The sequence below is a fragment of the Trifolium pratense genome, linkage group LG4, assembly GCF_020283565.1.
Source record: "Trifolium pratense cultivar HEN17-A07 linkage group LG4, ARS_RC_1.1, whole genome shotgun sequence".
Taxonomy (NCBI): Eukaryota; Viridiplantae; Streptophyta; class Magnoliopsida; order Fabales; family Fabaceae; genus Trifolium; species Trifolium pratense.
Genome location: NC_060062.1, coordinates 20,344,748 through 20,361,830, shown reverse-complemented (window position 1 = coordinate 20,361,830; position 17,083 = coordinate 20,344,748). Strand labels below are relative to the sequence as shown.

The following is a 17,083-nucleotide window of genomic DNA, read 5'->3' as shown; positions in this document are numbered from 1 at the left end:
TCCAATCGCTCTAATTACGCTTTCTTTTTTTTAGGCTTTAATGTACTTTTGGTTATCCTATTTTGAAAAACTTGAACTTTTGTTCCCTCAATTTTAAAAGCCAATTTTTTGATTCCCTATTTTGAAAAACTTGAACTTTTGATCCCCTACTCAATATGGTCAAATTTCTACTGATGTGTCAACTTATATGATGATGTGTCAGTGTCAATGTGGACAAATCATGGAACCCTAACAAAGTCGCGACATCTCTTCTTCGGAAACGCAAAGTCTTTAAATATTCAGAAACGACATCTTTTTCAGAAATCCAATCACAAATCTTCTTTAGAAACTCAATCACAGTTGTGGTTAATATTTAAACTGCTTTAGTATTTTGTTTGTACTGGTTTAAGCATATATGATGACTTTCAAGCAACTGCCTTAGTTTAGGAAAATTCTGGTGTAAAAATTCTGGTTTAAAAATTTTAGTTTAGTAAATTCTAATTTTGTTAATTCTGGTGTATTAAAGTTCTGGTTTTATGTTTTGTTTGAACTTTGAACAAGCAAAATTTGATTTTAAATTGTATATTTAGGTAATTTAGTAATTTTTAATTATATATTTGGGTAATTTACGGATTTTTCATTATATATTCAGGTAATTATTGATTTTTAATTATATATTTGGGTAATTTACTGATTTTTAATCATATATTTGGGTAATTTATTGATTTTTAATTATATATACATGTATAGAGGTTAATTTTATTGTTTTTTAATTATTAATTAATTATTTAATTGTTTTAATACTTTTAAAATATAATATTTGATTTATAGAAAAACATTAATGACATGAAATATGATACGTTCACATGGTCAGCGCCACATCATCAATGAGCTTGTCATATAAGCAAAAATTTAGCCAAATTAAATTGGGGATCAAAAGTTCAAAATTTTCAAAATAAGAGGACCAAAAATGCATTAAAATCTTTTTATTAAGCAATATAGTGGTTAAATTTTTTATTTTAAGACGAATAAATAGGATATTCGAAGTTTTAATCTGACCCTACATATATAAAATGATTTCTTTATTAGGAATATTTAATTTTGTTTTTAAAAATAAATAAATAAATAAAAGAAGGCAAAGAGTGAGTCAGAGTGCACACTGAAAAATTAAAAGCAACACGAGAGGCAGAGAAAACAACAACAGTGGGGAAACTGTGGAAAGGATAGGGATTCAAATTAAGCTGAAGTCACTTCAAAAGTAGAGCTTATAAGTCTTTTGCACAGCATTCATTCAGAACCAAAAAGTTCTTGAACGGAATACCCACCTTGCACTCCCTTTCTTACCTTACCATTTTCAATTTTTTTTTTATTAATGATAAGTAGACAATAAGAACCAAGATTGCATTGATTCAAGTGATAAGAGTTTTGATCCACTTGATGCATGTGTTCAGGAGTTTGGTTTATGGCTCATGCATATGAAAAAATTCAATTGGGAGGAGACAACCCACCTTTTATGCTCCACAGGTTTCCCGACAGAGATTAGTCATCGTTAACAGCGGTGGGAACTTCGTGTCAATATTATCGTGATAACTATAAAAACGGATAGTAAGATGGGCTGTTATAATTTAAATTATTTTCTAGTTTGTGGTAAAATAATTTTAAAACACGTGTATAATAATAGAGGGACTGAGATAGAGTCTTTCCAAAAAGAATAAATAAATAATTGAGGGATATTTACAAAAAATTGGAATGGTCACTCTCAATATATTAGTGGAAACTGAAACCGCTAGCACCATATAAAAGTGGTTGCTGGTTACCATATCCTACTACATTAACATTGCTTAGGAATGAAATAAAAACACTACCTTATAATTATGCTGAATTTGGGCACACCAACACTATTTTTAATATTTGTTATTTTTGTTGAATTAAGCAATTTAATTTGCAAGGACCAATTGCAAATCTCCTAGTACTTTTCCTAATTGGTTACGTTTCTATAGTGTGCATGTCAAGGTGCATCCCATCCGATTAAGTATTTATGGGTCAATGCAATGAATATATAATTGGCTTAAGGGTGATCCATTTTTTGATGTGCCATTTGTTTTCAACTTGGCTTCTGAAAATAAACATATAGGTGGGGATGAACAAATTAAAGGGGCTAGTGGAACATATTAAAATAATTATTTAGTTTAATTTCCTCAATAAATAAATACAAATGTTTTTAGGGAAAAGGATTGTCTACCTATTTTGAAGGAAAAACATGGTACCTTTTTCACACAAAAATAACTTGTTACACATCTCCTTTTGAAATAACTTTCTTACTTACTTCACATTGTTTTACTTTTTCTTAACAAATTCACTAAACTAAGTAAGGGTCAAGGGATATCCGTAAAATAAAATGTTAATTGGTGATTGAGAACTATAGTTAAGAAAACTAAATAAAATAAAAGTATTTTGAAACTCGTGTATTTAACTTCTTAGAATCATAAAAAATAATGTTTCAAATATAAAATTTACATTTTTTAAGTAGTCTAGTAGTTAAAATTTCATCTTTTCAAAATAAGTAAATGAAACTATCAAAGTTCGAAATCAAATCTTTATATCTTACGTGTAATGTCCATATCAATTAAAATATACCGACATAATATTTATTTTTGTTTTTATAACTAGTAGTGCCCACATGATGAGGACACTAGTCACATAACTCATAAATATTTACTATAACTTATATAATTATATTCATCAAATCAACTAATGAGGGTTGAGTCCTGCGGATGAGCTAAACTTTCATATTTTATATACATGACAAATATAATTTAAATTACACACTTGAAAAAAACTATAAAAAAGAAGTTCAGATCCTTCATAAAATAGGCACGTTACGTAGAGTTCATTTTTAAAATTACATATTAAAATGTTATAAGGGATATCTGTAAAATAAAGGATAGCGGTATTACATCATTTTGCAATTAGTTTACATGTATGTGGACATTGACGCGGACATGCAAACCAACGTGGAGCTTAGTGGAAATAATATTTTCTAAGGTTATCAACAACTATACTACTCTTTTTAACACTTTTGTATTTTATTTTTATAACGAAGCTGATGATCGAACTTAGAATTTTATACATACTATCTAAATTTATCATCATTAGATCAAACCTAATGGTTTTAACACTTATCTTTTTATTGAGTGAAAAAATATATATACCTTATCACTTTATATGCGAGATTCAATTTTAATAGTGTGAGATACACATAAGTTTTACTCATAAAATAAAAGAAGACTTATTTACTTGGACTTTAATTATGGTAACTCACACCTTAATTTCTTTAACTCTTAGATCAAGTCACTTGAGTTACTCATGCAAATCCTTTTACACATATTTCTTATTAGACAAATCCTAACATATTCTATAAGAAATTTAATATAAAAATATTTGTCTTAAAACCATGCATTAAACTTTTCAAATGTCAAAATATTAGTTTTTCAACCTAAAAGTTTACTTTTAGGTTTTTTAACATATGTCCTTATAACGCATGTTACTAAGACATTTTTCTTCTTCTTTAGTCTAATAACCTAGTGGAAAATTGGCAGTTCAAACCTTGATCTCTCAAATAATATCTCTAGTACCAACTAAGCTGCTCTTACGGGACAACAAAATCATTCTATTAATTTTTTTTTTTGTTTAGTAGCTTAGTGATCATTAGACTCACATACTATAAGTGTGAAGAAATGAAGAATTTGAGATTCGAACTTTGTCCCTTTAATAGCATCCCTTGATAGTTATCAATTGAACTACCCTTATAAGACGGCAGAACCCTTCTTATTATTAGTGATTTACACCTAAAAAGTTATATATGCAAAAAATCAATAAAAAATCTTTATAATTAAAACAAATTAACATATTTTGTACTTCAAAAGTGTTAATTAATGAATATTTACTAGTTTATTAATTATTTTAGATGGAAAGTATCATTTGTATAGTAACCAAAAAAAAGTATCATTTGTATTTATAACATAATAAATATTTTAGCTTATTTTAAATTTAAATGAATATCATATTGATATTATTAAATAACCATTTTTACTGTTTACTTATTTTTATTGTCAAGTGAACCAGAATCACATACTTTAAGTATAAAAAAATAACGAATACCAAGATCGACATTCCATTGCATATGAACGTTTTTTCAACTATCAATTAAACTGTATTTATAGGATCAACATTTTTTTTACTAAATTTTTTTTCAACACCACTATCCGACCTACTAGACCGTCCAATTTGATTCGGAGATCAGTTATGACATCAAGTGGTTTCGCGGCCTCATCCCGATCGCAGTTGTGAGAGATCGAACTGTGATCCTCTCTTCTAAATCCAGCGTCAATCACCACTACTGAACCAACTAACAATTGATTTATTAAATCTTAAACCGGTTTAATAAATCTTAAATCATTATAACTTAACTAGAGTGTTGATGTTCAAATTTAATTTTTTTTATGGAATTTTTTTTAAAACAAATTAAATTTAATTGAATCCAACTGTATATATACATTTTAGTTCTTATATATTTTATTACTATTTTTATTAAAAAAAAACATTTTAAATAAATAAAAATGCTAACCAAGAAAAGAAAAGTGTGAAGTGATAATAAGCCGTTATTTTTGTGTTGAGTAAACTGTCAAATATCCCCTTAAAATTTTAAAATTCGTCAAATATCCCTTGAATTTGGAAATAGACCAATATCCCTTGAAATTTTAAAAAGTAAATCAAATTGCTCCCTGATACTACCAGCCATAGTCCACGCCAGGGGACAATTTGATTGACATTTTAAAATTTCAGGAAAGTATTTATTTATTTTCGAATTTCAGAAAAATATTTGACGAATTTTAAAATTTGAAAAAATATTTGACAATTTACTCTTTTTGTGTTGCTATGAACATTATTGAGTGGCGCTGTTAAAATGAGAAAATGGTAAGCAGTTGGGGGTGTGTCGGGACGTAGATTTAAGATGCAGATAGAAGGAGGGGTCCCTTCCTCCAATGAATGAGCTGGATCCACTCTTCAAAGTCAGGAGCCCCAACTTTCATTTTTTTATTATTTTCAAAATTAATAATAACGTCTAAATTAAACTAATAATAATCAAAATGGTACACATGACACAACAATCATTATTGGAATTTCATTAATTACCATAATAAAGTACTATTATTATTACATCAAAAGTTTAAGAAACATACATGAATATACTTTATTTTGTTTATACTCCTATATTAATAATTATAATAATAATAATAATAATCATTGTAACCAAATAAAATAATAATAATTAATAATTGAAAATATCTCGATATGATTTATATTATAAGAGTTAAGATCTTCTTCATTTATTAAAAAAAATACTTCTATAGTAATTTTTTAATATTCAACCTATATTATTGTATAAAGAAAAAAAAAAACTTACACGGTTGTTTACCAGCATCAAATATACAAAATTTATTTAAAATATAGTTTTTTATGTATAAATTAACATAAAAATATAACATGACATTGAATTTTGATAAAATAGTACCAATATCAAACATTACAAATCGGGTATCAAGTGTACACCTACTTCTATTTCTAAACTCAATTTATAGTCTCATCGAAAGTAATTTTATTGTAATTATATCCAAATATAAATCCTTATAACTTCTCTGAAACTACAGGATATTAGATAAGTTTATGTTAGCTTATAACTTCTTCTGAACTAAAGTGAAAAAATATAATAAATATTACCCTAAATTACCGGAATATAACTTATAAGTTAGACGTGATATTAAATTTGTTTAACATTGAGTTTCGATTTTATCCCCACCATATTTGTTTTTTCCTTGGTAAATATATTTTTGTTATTTTATTTACATTTTTGTTATTTTCATTTTGTAGTTAATAAATTTTCTTTTATTGCTTAATTACTTTTTTGAAAATAGTTAATAATTTTGTAAAAAAAGTTATTTTCTATAAAAATAATTAACAATAATATAATATTATTAAAAAATCTTGCTGAATCAGACTGATTAGTAAAACTTTAATTAGTATTAAAATGTTAATTAATTAATTTAATACCCCGAGAACAATTCAGCATGTAACAGTAACAGTGACACAAGACTCGTAGAGGACATAAGCTTGAGGTCGGAAAGAACAAACAATATTTATTATTTTTATGAAAAAATTTCGACCCAAAATTTTCAGTTTCTTTTTCATTCATTCATTCATTCTTCTCTGATTCTTTGCGAACTCAGTGCCACAACTTACTCACTTTCACTCTAAAAAAAAAACAACTTCAAATTCAAATCAAAATCAAACTAAACAAACTACTATGTTGTGAACAACACCAACGTTTGTGTTTCATGTTTTTTTTTTTGTCTCTGTTTATTGTTTTGGATCTCTGAACTATGAATCTTAGCAACGGTAAAGGATCCATTTCTACTGTTACTTCAACTGCTACTATGAAATCCGGTGAAGGTTCCGACCAGTTTCCGGCTGGTTTGCGAGTTCTTGTTGTTGATGATGATCCCACGTGCCTTATGATCCTTGAGAAGATGTTACGCACGTGTCTTTATGAAGGTATTCAATCGTGTTTCTCTCTAACTGAATTTGTATTCTTTCTCTTGAATTTCGCTCTTTTTCAATTTTCAACGCTTAATTAGTTCATTACTTGAAAAACCCATTAACAAAATATCAAAAAGAATCCAACTTTATCTTCAATTCAAAAACCCATCAAATAATTAAAAAAAGAATCAATTTTTGATCATTTTTTGTCTCAAACAATATCTGATTTATGAAACAGTAATATTAATCAAGAATTCAAGACTTTTTTTTTTTCTTACTATTTATTTTCTTGTAGCTTTTTTTCTTATCCAATTTTACATCATGAAGTTCATGAATATCTTGCAGCTGGTGAAGCCAGATTTTGATTTTCCCTTTTTTTGAAATCCTTTGAAACATGATATTGAACTACTGGTTTTCAGATTTGTTTTAGATTTGATTAATCACTTAATTGTTATTATTCAATTGACTATGAATTTTGAGTAATAATTTTGTTGAGTTCATTTCAGTTACGAAATGCAATCGAGCCGAGACTGCACTTTCACTCCTAAGAGAGAACAAGAATGGATTTGACATTGTTATCAGTGATGTTCATATGCCAGACATGGATGGATTTAAACTCTTAGAACACATTGGATTGGAAATGGACCTTCCGGTTATTAGTAAGTACTTTGGTGTTTTTTCGTGGACTTAGATCTGTTAGTAGACTGCATTGATATTGAGATTTGAGACTAAAATGTTTTCTATGATTATTACAGTGATGTCTGCGGATGATGGTAAAAGTGTTGTTATGAAGGGTGTAACACACGGTGCTTGTGATTATCTAATTAAACCTGTTCGTATCGAGGCTTTGAAGAACATATGGCAACATGTGGTTAGGAAGAAAAAGAATGAGTGGAAAGATACGGAGCAATCGGGTAGCGCTGATGAAGGAGATCGACATCCAAAGGCATCGGATGATGGCGATTATTCGTCTTCTGCTAATGAAGGTAATTGGAGAAACTCGAGAAAGAGAAGGGACGATGAAGAGGATGGTGACGATAGAGATGACTCGTCAACGCTAAAGAAGCCTCGTGTTGTTTGGTCTGTGGAACTCCATCAACAGTTTGTGGCTGCTGTTGATCAACTGGGAATTGACAGTAAGTTTTCTTTTGCTTGCATTCGTCAAAAGTTTTTTTTTTTTTTTTTTTTTTTTGTTCATCTTTTTTTTACATGCAGATCTGTCTAAAAGGCAAACTGGTTGGATCATTGCATCTAGATTTTGCAGACTGTCAATTCATGTGAATCAATTTTCGAACTATACTAGTCTGTAGTTTTATGAATAATTAAGATTCCATTTTGGCTTTAAAATTACACTAATCACGTCTTATCCTACTGTTTGGGATCCAGGATCCTAATCATTTACCCCTATCAGAAACCAATTTTTTTTGCACTGTCATTTTAAATGTTTTTCCTACAGTTTTCTTAGTTATTTAATTGATTGAACCATCTCATGTGAATTTTTAATCACAACTTTATCTTTGGTACATCAATTTTCCGTTGTACTTTTTCTTGAATATTCAATCAAAGACCTTAGCATTCTCATCTTGATTCACTATCCAGCAGCATTTATAATAAATAATTTATAGCTCCAAATTAATATTTTTTTGTCCCCAATATTTGCTTGAATACCATCATAACTACGAAGTATCGTGGTTTTTTGAGTCTGGCCTGATTCAAGTCTAATATTTGTATGCAGAGGCTGTTCCTAAAAAAATTCTGGAATTGATGAATGTTCCTGGCCTCACTAGAGAAAATGTTGCCAGCCACCTGCAGGTATCACACTATTATCCACCATGTACTTCAGAAACGACTCAAGTTAAATTTTATATCCCTATGTCTTCTTGCAGTCATCTACGCTAATGCTATGAATTATGATTACTCAATGGAGTTAACATTTATTTTTATTTTTATTTTGTTACAGAAATATCGGTTGTATCTTCGAAGGCTGAGTGGAGTTTCTCAGCACAATAACTTGAACAACTCATTTCTCAGTCCACAAGAGGCATCATTTGGTACGATTTCACCAATGAACGGTCTTGATCTTCAAACTCTTGCAGCTGCTGGCCAGCTCCCAGCACAAAGTTTAGCCACTCTTCAAGCCGCAGGACTTGGTAGGTCAACTGTGAAACCAGGCTTATCAATGCCTCTCATGGATCAAAGAAACCTTTTCAGTTTTGAAAACCCGAGGTTGAGATTTGGAGAAGGGCAACAACAACTTTTAAGCAGCAATAAACCAACAAATCTTCTTCATGGAGTCCCTACTAACATGGAGCCAAAGCAGCTCGCAAATTTGCACCAATCTACACAATCCCTCGGCAATTTGAATATGCGAGTCACTGGTTCTTCTACGCAGGGTAATCCCTTATTGATGCAGATGGCACAATCCCAACCTAGAGGTCAGATGCTAAGTGAAATTACCAGTCCTCGTGTTCCGAGACTTCCAAACATCTTGGCGCAGCCTGCTTTGTCAAACGGAATTTCTGATGGTCTATTGGGGAGAAATGGCATAGCTAGTAGCAGCAGAGCACCTTCATTTAATCCTGTTTCACAGAGCTCTTCATATTTGAATTTTCCCATGAATCAAAGCACTGAAATGTCTGTTAGTAATTTCCCTCTCGGAAGCACTCCGGGTATATCTAGTATGACAAACAAAGGCTCGTTTCAACCGGACGTTAATTCGGGAATTAGAGCATCTGCTGGTTTTCCAAACTACGATATATTTAATGACCTGCACCAGCAGAAGTCCCGGGATTGGGGGATGGCAAGCCAAGGTCCAATGTATGATTCATCATCACATGCAAATCCTTTGCATGGTAACATCGATGTCTCTCCATCAGTTTTAGTCCAGCAGGGTTATTCTTCTAGTCAACAACCTGGACATAACAGAGATGCCTCTTTGATTGGAAAATCTCCTTTCTCTCTCGGTGAAGGCTTGGACCACAGTAATCTCCAAAATGGCGGTCAACACTTCAATCCCCTTATCGCTGAAAGTTCAACAAGGGTCAAGTCTGAAAGAGTTCCCGACGCGAGCTCCCAGACTAACCTCTTCCCTGATCATTACGGGCAGGAGGATCTCATGAGTGCACTTCTGAAACAGGTCGCTCATCCTTTGTTCTTTCTTTTGATCCGAAACATTCATAATATTGTTGCATATAATATTGTTGCATATCTTGTTAAAAAAAAAAAAATATTGTTGCATACATTTATCCATTTTCCATCATAAACAAATCAAATTTCTTTTTTACGTTTTTTTGCAGCAGGAAGGTATTGTACAAGGCGAGAACGAGTTTGACTTTGATGGATATTCTCTGGACAACATTCCTGTCTAGAAGAGACTTTCGCCGGTTCTTTCTGATTGCAGTTACCAGTGTAAATAGTTGCTGTTACATATGCACATTATTATCATTCTGCAATTAGCTATTTTAGAACTGAGTCTAAATTATTCGACAACAGAATTTTGTTGATGTCAAATATTCAAATTTCTGGGAGTAGTGTGTACTATAATGATTTAATCTGGACGATCGTAATTGATCAAGATGAATCAACTACAAAACTCAACCGCATAAAATGCACAAGGCATGTGCAATTTTTGACTGCTATATTGATAGCAACATTTCTAGCAATGTTCTAATTTTAGGGTGTTCTCGAAGAGGTATGTTTGGGTTAGGGCAGAATTGTAGAAGCAAGGTTTTGATACGTCTGCATACTCGCTTAGGAGTATTTCTAACTTCAATAACAAAGCATGAAGAAAAAAAAATGTTCCTTTTGTTCTTTTTATTTTACGTTCTTCAAAGTAAAATGACTGTCGTAAGCGTGTAAATTTTTGTTGCTCAAGACGTTTGGCTGACTATTCTTTTTCGGATGTTTATGTTCGTCGGTAGATTTATGTTTTAATGTTTCAGCTGTGACTGATCTGCTCTTTGATTATGTTATGGATATGGATTCTTTGTATATGAACATGATTTGGTACTTATTTGGGATTTTATGTTATGGCTACTTTTCCTATGAAGATAGACTATCATATCTTAGTGATCATGTCTTGGGCATGTTTGAGGGATATATCAGTACTTAAATTGTTTGTAGGAATCTTGACTAATAGTAAGATATTTATGAACGCTGTGGTGATGCATATGCTATTATTACATGGTTTGATGAAAAGGAATCAAACAGTGTGAAATGAAATAGTGCCACTTATAGAAAACAAAAAGAAGAATGAAGATCACTTTAGTTGGCTTTTTGTGGTTTTTTTTTTGTTTTTTGGTTGTTTGTTTGTGGTTAGCATGGTAATTTTGTATAAACTGCTTTTTTAAGGCAAATAAATTTGTTATGCATGCATACTTTGGATATTTATTACTACTAGACAAAAGATTTTAGGGTAAGTTGCACTTTTGGCCCCCTAAGTTTCAGAAAGTTGTAATTTTGGCCCTTATGTTTCAAAATAGCAGTTTTGGCCACCTATGTTTGTCCCCTTTTACAAAAGGTCAATTTTGACAAAGTTAACGCTGATGTGACCAATCATTTAAGTGACTCAGCTGTTAAGTCAACTTCTTTTGCCACCTAATAATTAAATAAAAAAATTAAATAAAAAGGAATGTAAGTTTGTGTGTAGGTGTAACTGATTAAAAAAAAAGGTTTGTGTAACTGCATGTTTCGCAAATTATTCATGTTTACAACAAAGAACATCAAGAAACGTTGTGACTGGCTTATCATGAGCATGATACAGATTTCATTCAACAACCGTTCTAGAGCCCTCATTCTTTTCCAAAACAATTGTTATAGCTTATGTACTTTATGCAATGCCATCTTTAACATAAAAAGTTGGCTAATAGTTTTGTGGTACCAAAAAAATCATTCATTGTAATAAAAAAGAAATCAAATCAAAGGAATCAAAATTCATTCATTGTAAACAATTATTTTCTTCTATCTCTCACATTTCCTTATTTCACTATTTGGATTTTCCCTTAGTTTTCATTCATTGCTGTTAATGATTTAATTTAAGGGGATTTGAGAGAACACTGAAGTATCGGCAACCACAACAATCCAAGACCCGTCGAACAGTCGATAACCGATTTTGAGATCACCTCCTTCCAATCTTTTTATTTATTATTTATTTATTAGGTGGCAAAAGAAGCTGATGTGGCAGCTGAGTCACTTATGTGATTGGCCACATCAGCGTTGACTTGGTCAAAATTGACCTTTTGCAAAAGGTGGGAAACATAGGGGGCCAAAACTGCTATTTTGAAACATAGGGGCCAAAATCGCAACTTTCTGAAACTTAGAGGGCCAAAAGTGCAATTTAGCCAAGATTTTACGTAGTATGTGTTTTTTTAGATAGACGAAATGAAAAAGCTATTATAAATTCGCACACACAAATAAGAGAGTCAGTGTTCGAACTCCGATCATTGCGTCACGTCTAACAATTGACATTTTTATGTATTTTTTACTATTCTTGATAAAAACATGTAAATTATTGGTTGTTGCAAGCTTTTGACCCGTAAATTTTTTTGTTGTAAACAAAGCATAATTTTTCTTAAAACAAAAATAAAGCATAGTTTTTCTTAAAACAAAAATAATTTTGTAGTACCAATCGTTAGTTGGTTCAGTGGTGATTGGTGCTGAACTTGGTAGGGAGGACCGCGGTTCGATCCCCCACAACTGCAATCGGGAGGGGGCTGGAACCACTTGATGCCAGAACTGACCCCCGAACCAGATTCAACTGGTGGTGAAAAGCCGGAAAAAATAATAATTTTGTAGTGTATTTTTTTTTGCAATCGTTGCGGTCAATGCGAAGCAATATGATTTAATAAATACTACTCCCTCTGGTCTTATATATAAGAAAAATTTGATTTTTTAGGTTTATTGTAAAATAAATATATTTAGACTATATTATAAACACTATGACACTCTAGTTAATATGAGAACGTGAAGTGAGAGATGACAAAGAGACAATTACAAATTACCTCATCATTTGAATCAAGATTGTTAAGGACTTAATCGATGATGGGTGAGGGCATTACCGAAGGAGAAGATTTTGCACGTTGTGATTTTGAGAGTCATGGAATATTGGTGAGCATAAGGCTCAGAACAACTATCAATTATAAAAAAAAAACAACTAATTTCCAATGTGAAAAAATGTCGTGAATTTTGACAAAATAACCAAGCAGATCATAAACATGCAAATCAAATTCCTTAATTTCTCCGAGATTCCCGACCACACATAGTGCAAATTATTTCTTCCTGGATGGGACACGTAAATCGGTAAATGTGGTACAATACCACACATAGTGCAAATTGTTAGGTACGTTTTCACTCTTCATTTTCTATCGAGAGATTCAATACAAAGAAACTCTTTAATTACGAATAGTTTCATTTTTATGCAGTCACATTATCATAACCGACAAAGCATTTTTAACCTTAGATACATTGGTGAGAAGTGCCAATAATCACTTGTCATGTAGTAATAATTTTAGTGTATGTGACAATGATAAATAATGCCCTCACAAAAATTACAAAAAGCCATTAAACAAGAAAGAAACAAAGTAATTATAATACTAAAGAACTTTCAATAGAAAAGTAATATATCTCTATCATCTAACACAAATCTACAATCTTCTGTACCATAATAACATGGTTGAAAGAATCATATCAGTTGATTCTGTCAACTGAAAGAATCTAAACTAGACATCAAGCAAGAATGTTACCGCAACACGACTCAGTCCACTGATATTTCTCATTTTGTTTCTGTGACGAGGTCAACCTATCAATCAAATATCCTGTCCAGATCAATGGCAAGCCAGAACCTCCAAAATCAAACCGCCAAAATAAAACGTAACATAACCACTATTACAACATGAAGACGAATAGCAACAATGGTAGAAGCATCAAAGTAGCATAGGGAAATCCCTTCCTGGAAGCACTGCTAGTTGGGAGTACAGAAGGAAGAGAGCATTCTTCCCCATTGAAGAAAACTTTAGTGGGGAACCCGTCACCACGAACAACACTGATTCCAGGAGTAGTTTTCTTTGTGAATGAGATTACTGACTGTTGTTTGCCAGGCACTCTAGGATCTCTCCGAGGGTCAGCTCCATTTGTTTCTCCAACAAGGTAGTTCAATCCCTCCAAACCTTGCATTATTATCGTATTATTCACGCCGTCTATCTCTAAGGAACTTGCATTGAATGAATACATTTTCTCAAAACCTGCAGCAGCTTTGTCCATTTGCACAGCAGCAAACCAGTCTGCAAAATTAGTCTCACCCCAATTGAAAAGTGTGACCCTTGCACTCCATCCTTTATTATAATCTGTAAGTAAATGCCAATTGATGGTCACACCACAATTATCACTGCAGGGCATTGGTAGTGGCAGTGGTAGATGTTTCAGATTAGCCCACGCAACAGCCTGAGCAGTTCGGTTCTCAAAAGGAACAAGGAGTGCCTGTGAGGGAAGCCACATAGCAGGTGCAGTAGTACTACATGTTCTTGGCACATTCCTGGGGCATCCACATGCACATGTTTTGCATGGAATAACTGATTCATTGTAATAAGCTGAAAATGAGACACAGCATTTATTTGATGTTCCCTTGGCTGTTGTAATGTTACACACAACCTGCCAACTTGCCATTACAGTTTTGTTTAATGGCAACCCACTAGAATCTGGAGTCTCAGTAGGACTAACACGAACCGGAGGACCGCATTTGTAGTCGGGGTTAAGTGATCCACTGATCTTCCAGTTTTGAGGCGGTGAAAGCTCGGACCGGTTAAGCACAGGCGGCATTTTGTATACCTGCATTTGGAATCTTGAAACAGATTTACTTGGATCCATAGATGGTGGCAATATAGTACCGTTCCGGCAACAAGAAGGAATTTTCCCAATATCAGTGTCATTGAACTTAGTAGGAGGAAGATCAATAATGGTAGGTCTCCTCTCACAATTCAACACATTAGCAAAATCAAGTTCCTTGTAAAATGTACCTTGCTTACCAAAGATACAACCAGAAGAATCCACAACAGACGGATAAGCACCTTTCATTGAAAATATAAACTCACCATACATCCAATCCCAACTCAACCTCCAATTATCAAGCCTTCCAAGAGTATTATGGTTAGTAATAGCAACCTCTGCCCAGTAATTTGAATCATAAGATCTGATCACATCATACATAATAGTAAGATCACCATTCTGACGAGGCAGAAACTTTTCATCTGTAGTGATGCTTCCTTTGAACTTTGGATCTCTTGTGCAACACACTTTAGCCTCATCTTCCTCTAATACTAACACAAATCCAAAAACAAAAAATAGTTAATACATACACTACACAAACTCCTAAACTAAATCACCATCCACTTGCATAAAAACCTAATTAATTAAGCACTTATAGCATAAACAAACTATTTCAATAGTAAAAGATAAAACAAATATCTTGAAGAGCTTATGGAAATAACCTAAAAACAGCTTATAAAACAAGTCATAAGTTTTATCAAAAAATCAAAAACAAGTCATAAGTTGTTTGTTTTTTTTTGTTGCTTTCACCACCAGTTTAATCTGGTTCGGAGTCGGTTCTGGCATCAAGTAGTTCCAGCCCCCTCCCGATCGCAGTTGCGGTGGACTGAACCAAATGACAATTGGTCATAAGTTGTTTTCATAGGTTTTGATAAACAGTTTTACAAGTACTTATGTAATTAAATAAGTCAATCTAAACATAAAATTACTTAACAAATATCAATACCGTTATTTATCATACCCAAATTGAATCAAATCTCAGATCAAAAAAATTAAAATACAAAAATTCACCCCAAACAAAAAATTTCAAAATTAAAAATCTCTAAAAACGTAAGGAGCTACCTTCACCGGTGGCTTTCCCACAAATGAACCCATCATTAGTGAGTTTGATGGAAGACGGCAACGGAATTGCCGGCGGCGCCACCCCAAAAACAGTACCAAGAAGCTTGATCTGAGTCCGCATCTGAGACCAATCACCAGCAGTTTCAACAGCAGTCTTCAAATCAGTCATAGGAAATCCAGCCAAAACAGTTCCATTTCCAACGGCGGCGGGGAGGGTAGTACCGTCGGCGATTACCGCATTGGAAGCGGAAACTAAAAACTCGTTGTGTTGAAATCCAATGAAGACTTTCCATGACTTGAGCTCATCGAGACCGTTGTTGACTACAGTCAACGTCGAATCGAATCGGTATGGTTGTTTCTTTGGGTCGGTGACGTTCGGAGGAAGACGTAGTGCGGTGCTGGTAGAGTAAGAGATGAATATGCCGTTGCAGGATAGTCCATCGGTTTGTGCATCGGTAAACGACGTCGTTGAAAGTATGATTGTTGCTAAAACGACGATGAGACTCGGTAATCGCGATATCATCGTTGTAGTGTCTGTGTTTTGGATTTGGTTTGTTTGAAATTCGAAATTTGAACCGTGTGAGAGAGAAATCAAATACAGTATATATAGTGTTTGTTTATTTATTTTAGTAATAAAGAGTTTTGATATTCTTTGACAATTTTTGTTTGTGAAAAATGAAATTTTGGTATTTTATTATTTTATAAATAAAGAGTTTTTTTTTTTTGGAAAAAGGAAAATGAATAATGGTTAAACGCGTTTAAGAAATGGAAGGGGTCCAGCTTAGAAGAAGCTGTAATTTGTGGTGTGATGAATGATGTGAGAACGTGTTAAGCTTTTTTTTATATGGTAATAATTTATAGTTTATATCTTCTTTTATTGATTAATTAATTAATTATTTTATGTCGTGTATGAATTGATTAATTCAGAGGACAGGGTATGGTTTGTTGCTGGGGTTGCTAATTGCTATTACGTGCCGTTCATTTCCAAAAACCTAATTAAAGATTGGTATAGTATAGTATAGTAGTATTATTTAATTTGGTTTAGTTTGTGTGAAAGACTAGAAAAAGGGTTTTGAATTTTTATTTTACTTTAATGTATACCAGTATATATAATATTTGAAATGGTGGATGGTTCTCAACTTTTTTATCTATTTGAAACGGTCCTCAACAGCTCTAATAGACATTTTGTGCTTTAAATTTGAAATGGTGGATGCCGGAAAGAGGAGGGAGCTTTTAAGTATAGGCCTTTTGATTGGTGTTTGCCTTTATGTTCTCTGATTGGTTAATGGCATGTTCCAATGAATAATGATCCAATATTTTGGAGATTTTTTTTTGACACCGTACAATCTTCTCGTGCGTTCTACTAATTTTCAATTTTACCCTTTCGCTACATAAGTAGTTGACATGTAAAATCTTGAAAATTTCATGTTAGTAGAGTGTTTTTTTCCCTTAAATTTCTCATTTTTATAACGTTCGCTACTTAAGTATTTTAATAATTTTGTAGGACGCAAGAGAAAATTGGTAGGGTGGCAAAAGAAACTCTCATTACTATGCATCCTTGGGCCATTGCCCATTGGCCAATAACATAGGCCTGGTTTTGTTGGGAGCACTATTATTTTGAAAGATT

General features: G+C 32.4%; 2 protein-coding genes across 3 annotated transcripts; one reads left to right on the top strand and one right to left on the bottom strand.

Moving 5' to 3' along the window:
* The first annotated feature begins 6,080 nt into the window (after positions 1–6,080).
* LOC123882074 (two-component response regulator ARR2-like) lies at positions 6,081–10,624 on the top strand. 2 transcript variants are annotated; one of them, XM_045930862.1, is made up of 6 exons: positions 6,081–6,591; positions 7,083–7,235; positions 7,332–7,712; positions 8,312–8,388; positions 8,537–9,712; positions 9,876–10,624. In XM_045930862.1, the coding sequence occupies exons 1-6, from the start codon at positions 6,420–6,422 to the stop codon at positions 9,942–9,944; spliced, it is 2,028 nt and encodes a 675-aa protein (XP_045786818.1). In that variant the 5' UTR covers positions 6,081–6,419; the 3' UTR covers positions 9,945–10,624. The 2 variants fall into 2 exon arrangements, with proteins under 2 accessions (XP_045786818.1, XP_045786817.1); XM_045930861.1 differs by having other exon boundaries at positions 6,086–6,591; positions 9,873–10,624.
* Positions 10,625–13,006: 2,382 nt separating this feature from the next.
* On the bottom strand, positions 13,007–16,283 carry LOC123882073 (COBRA-like protein 7). Its single transcript, XM_045930860.1, has 2 exons — positions 15,457–16,283; positions 13,007–14,885 (listed from the first exon to the last, which is right to left on the bottom strand). Exons 1-2 carry the CDS (start codon positions 15,977–15,979, stop codon positions 13,459–13,461), a joined length of 1,950 nt encoding a protein of 649 aa, XP_045786816.1. The 5' UTR covers positions 15,980–16,283; the 3' UTR covers positions 13,007–13,458.
* Positions 16,284–17,083: the final 800 nt, after the last annotated feature.

Bases quoted from the DNA above. Each gene is read 5' to 3' on its own strand.
- LOC123882073 (XM_045930860.1), bottom strand. From the start codon at position 15,979: ATGATATCGCGATTACCGAGTCTCATCGTCGTTTTAGCAACAATCATA. The intron at 14,886-15,456 runs GTAGCTCCTTAC...GATTTGTGTTAG, and splicing joins TGGGAAAGCCACCGGTGAAG to TATTAGAGGAAGATGAGGCT.
- LOC123882074 (XM_045930861.1), top strand. From the start codon at position 6,420: ATGAATCTTAGCAACGGTAAAGGATCCATTTCTACTGTTACTTCAACT. The intron at 7,713-8,311 runs GTAAGTTTTCTT...ATTTGTATGCAG, and splicing joins TGATCAACTGGGAATTGACA to AGGCTGTTCCTAAAAAAATT. The intron at 9,713-9,872 runs GTCGCTCATCCT...GTTTTTTTGCAG, and splicing joins TGAGTGCACTTCTGAAACAG to CAGGAAGGTATTGTACAAGG.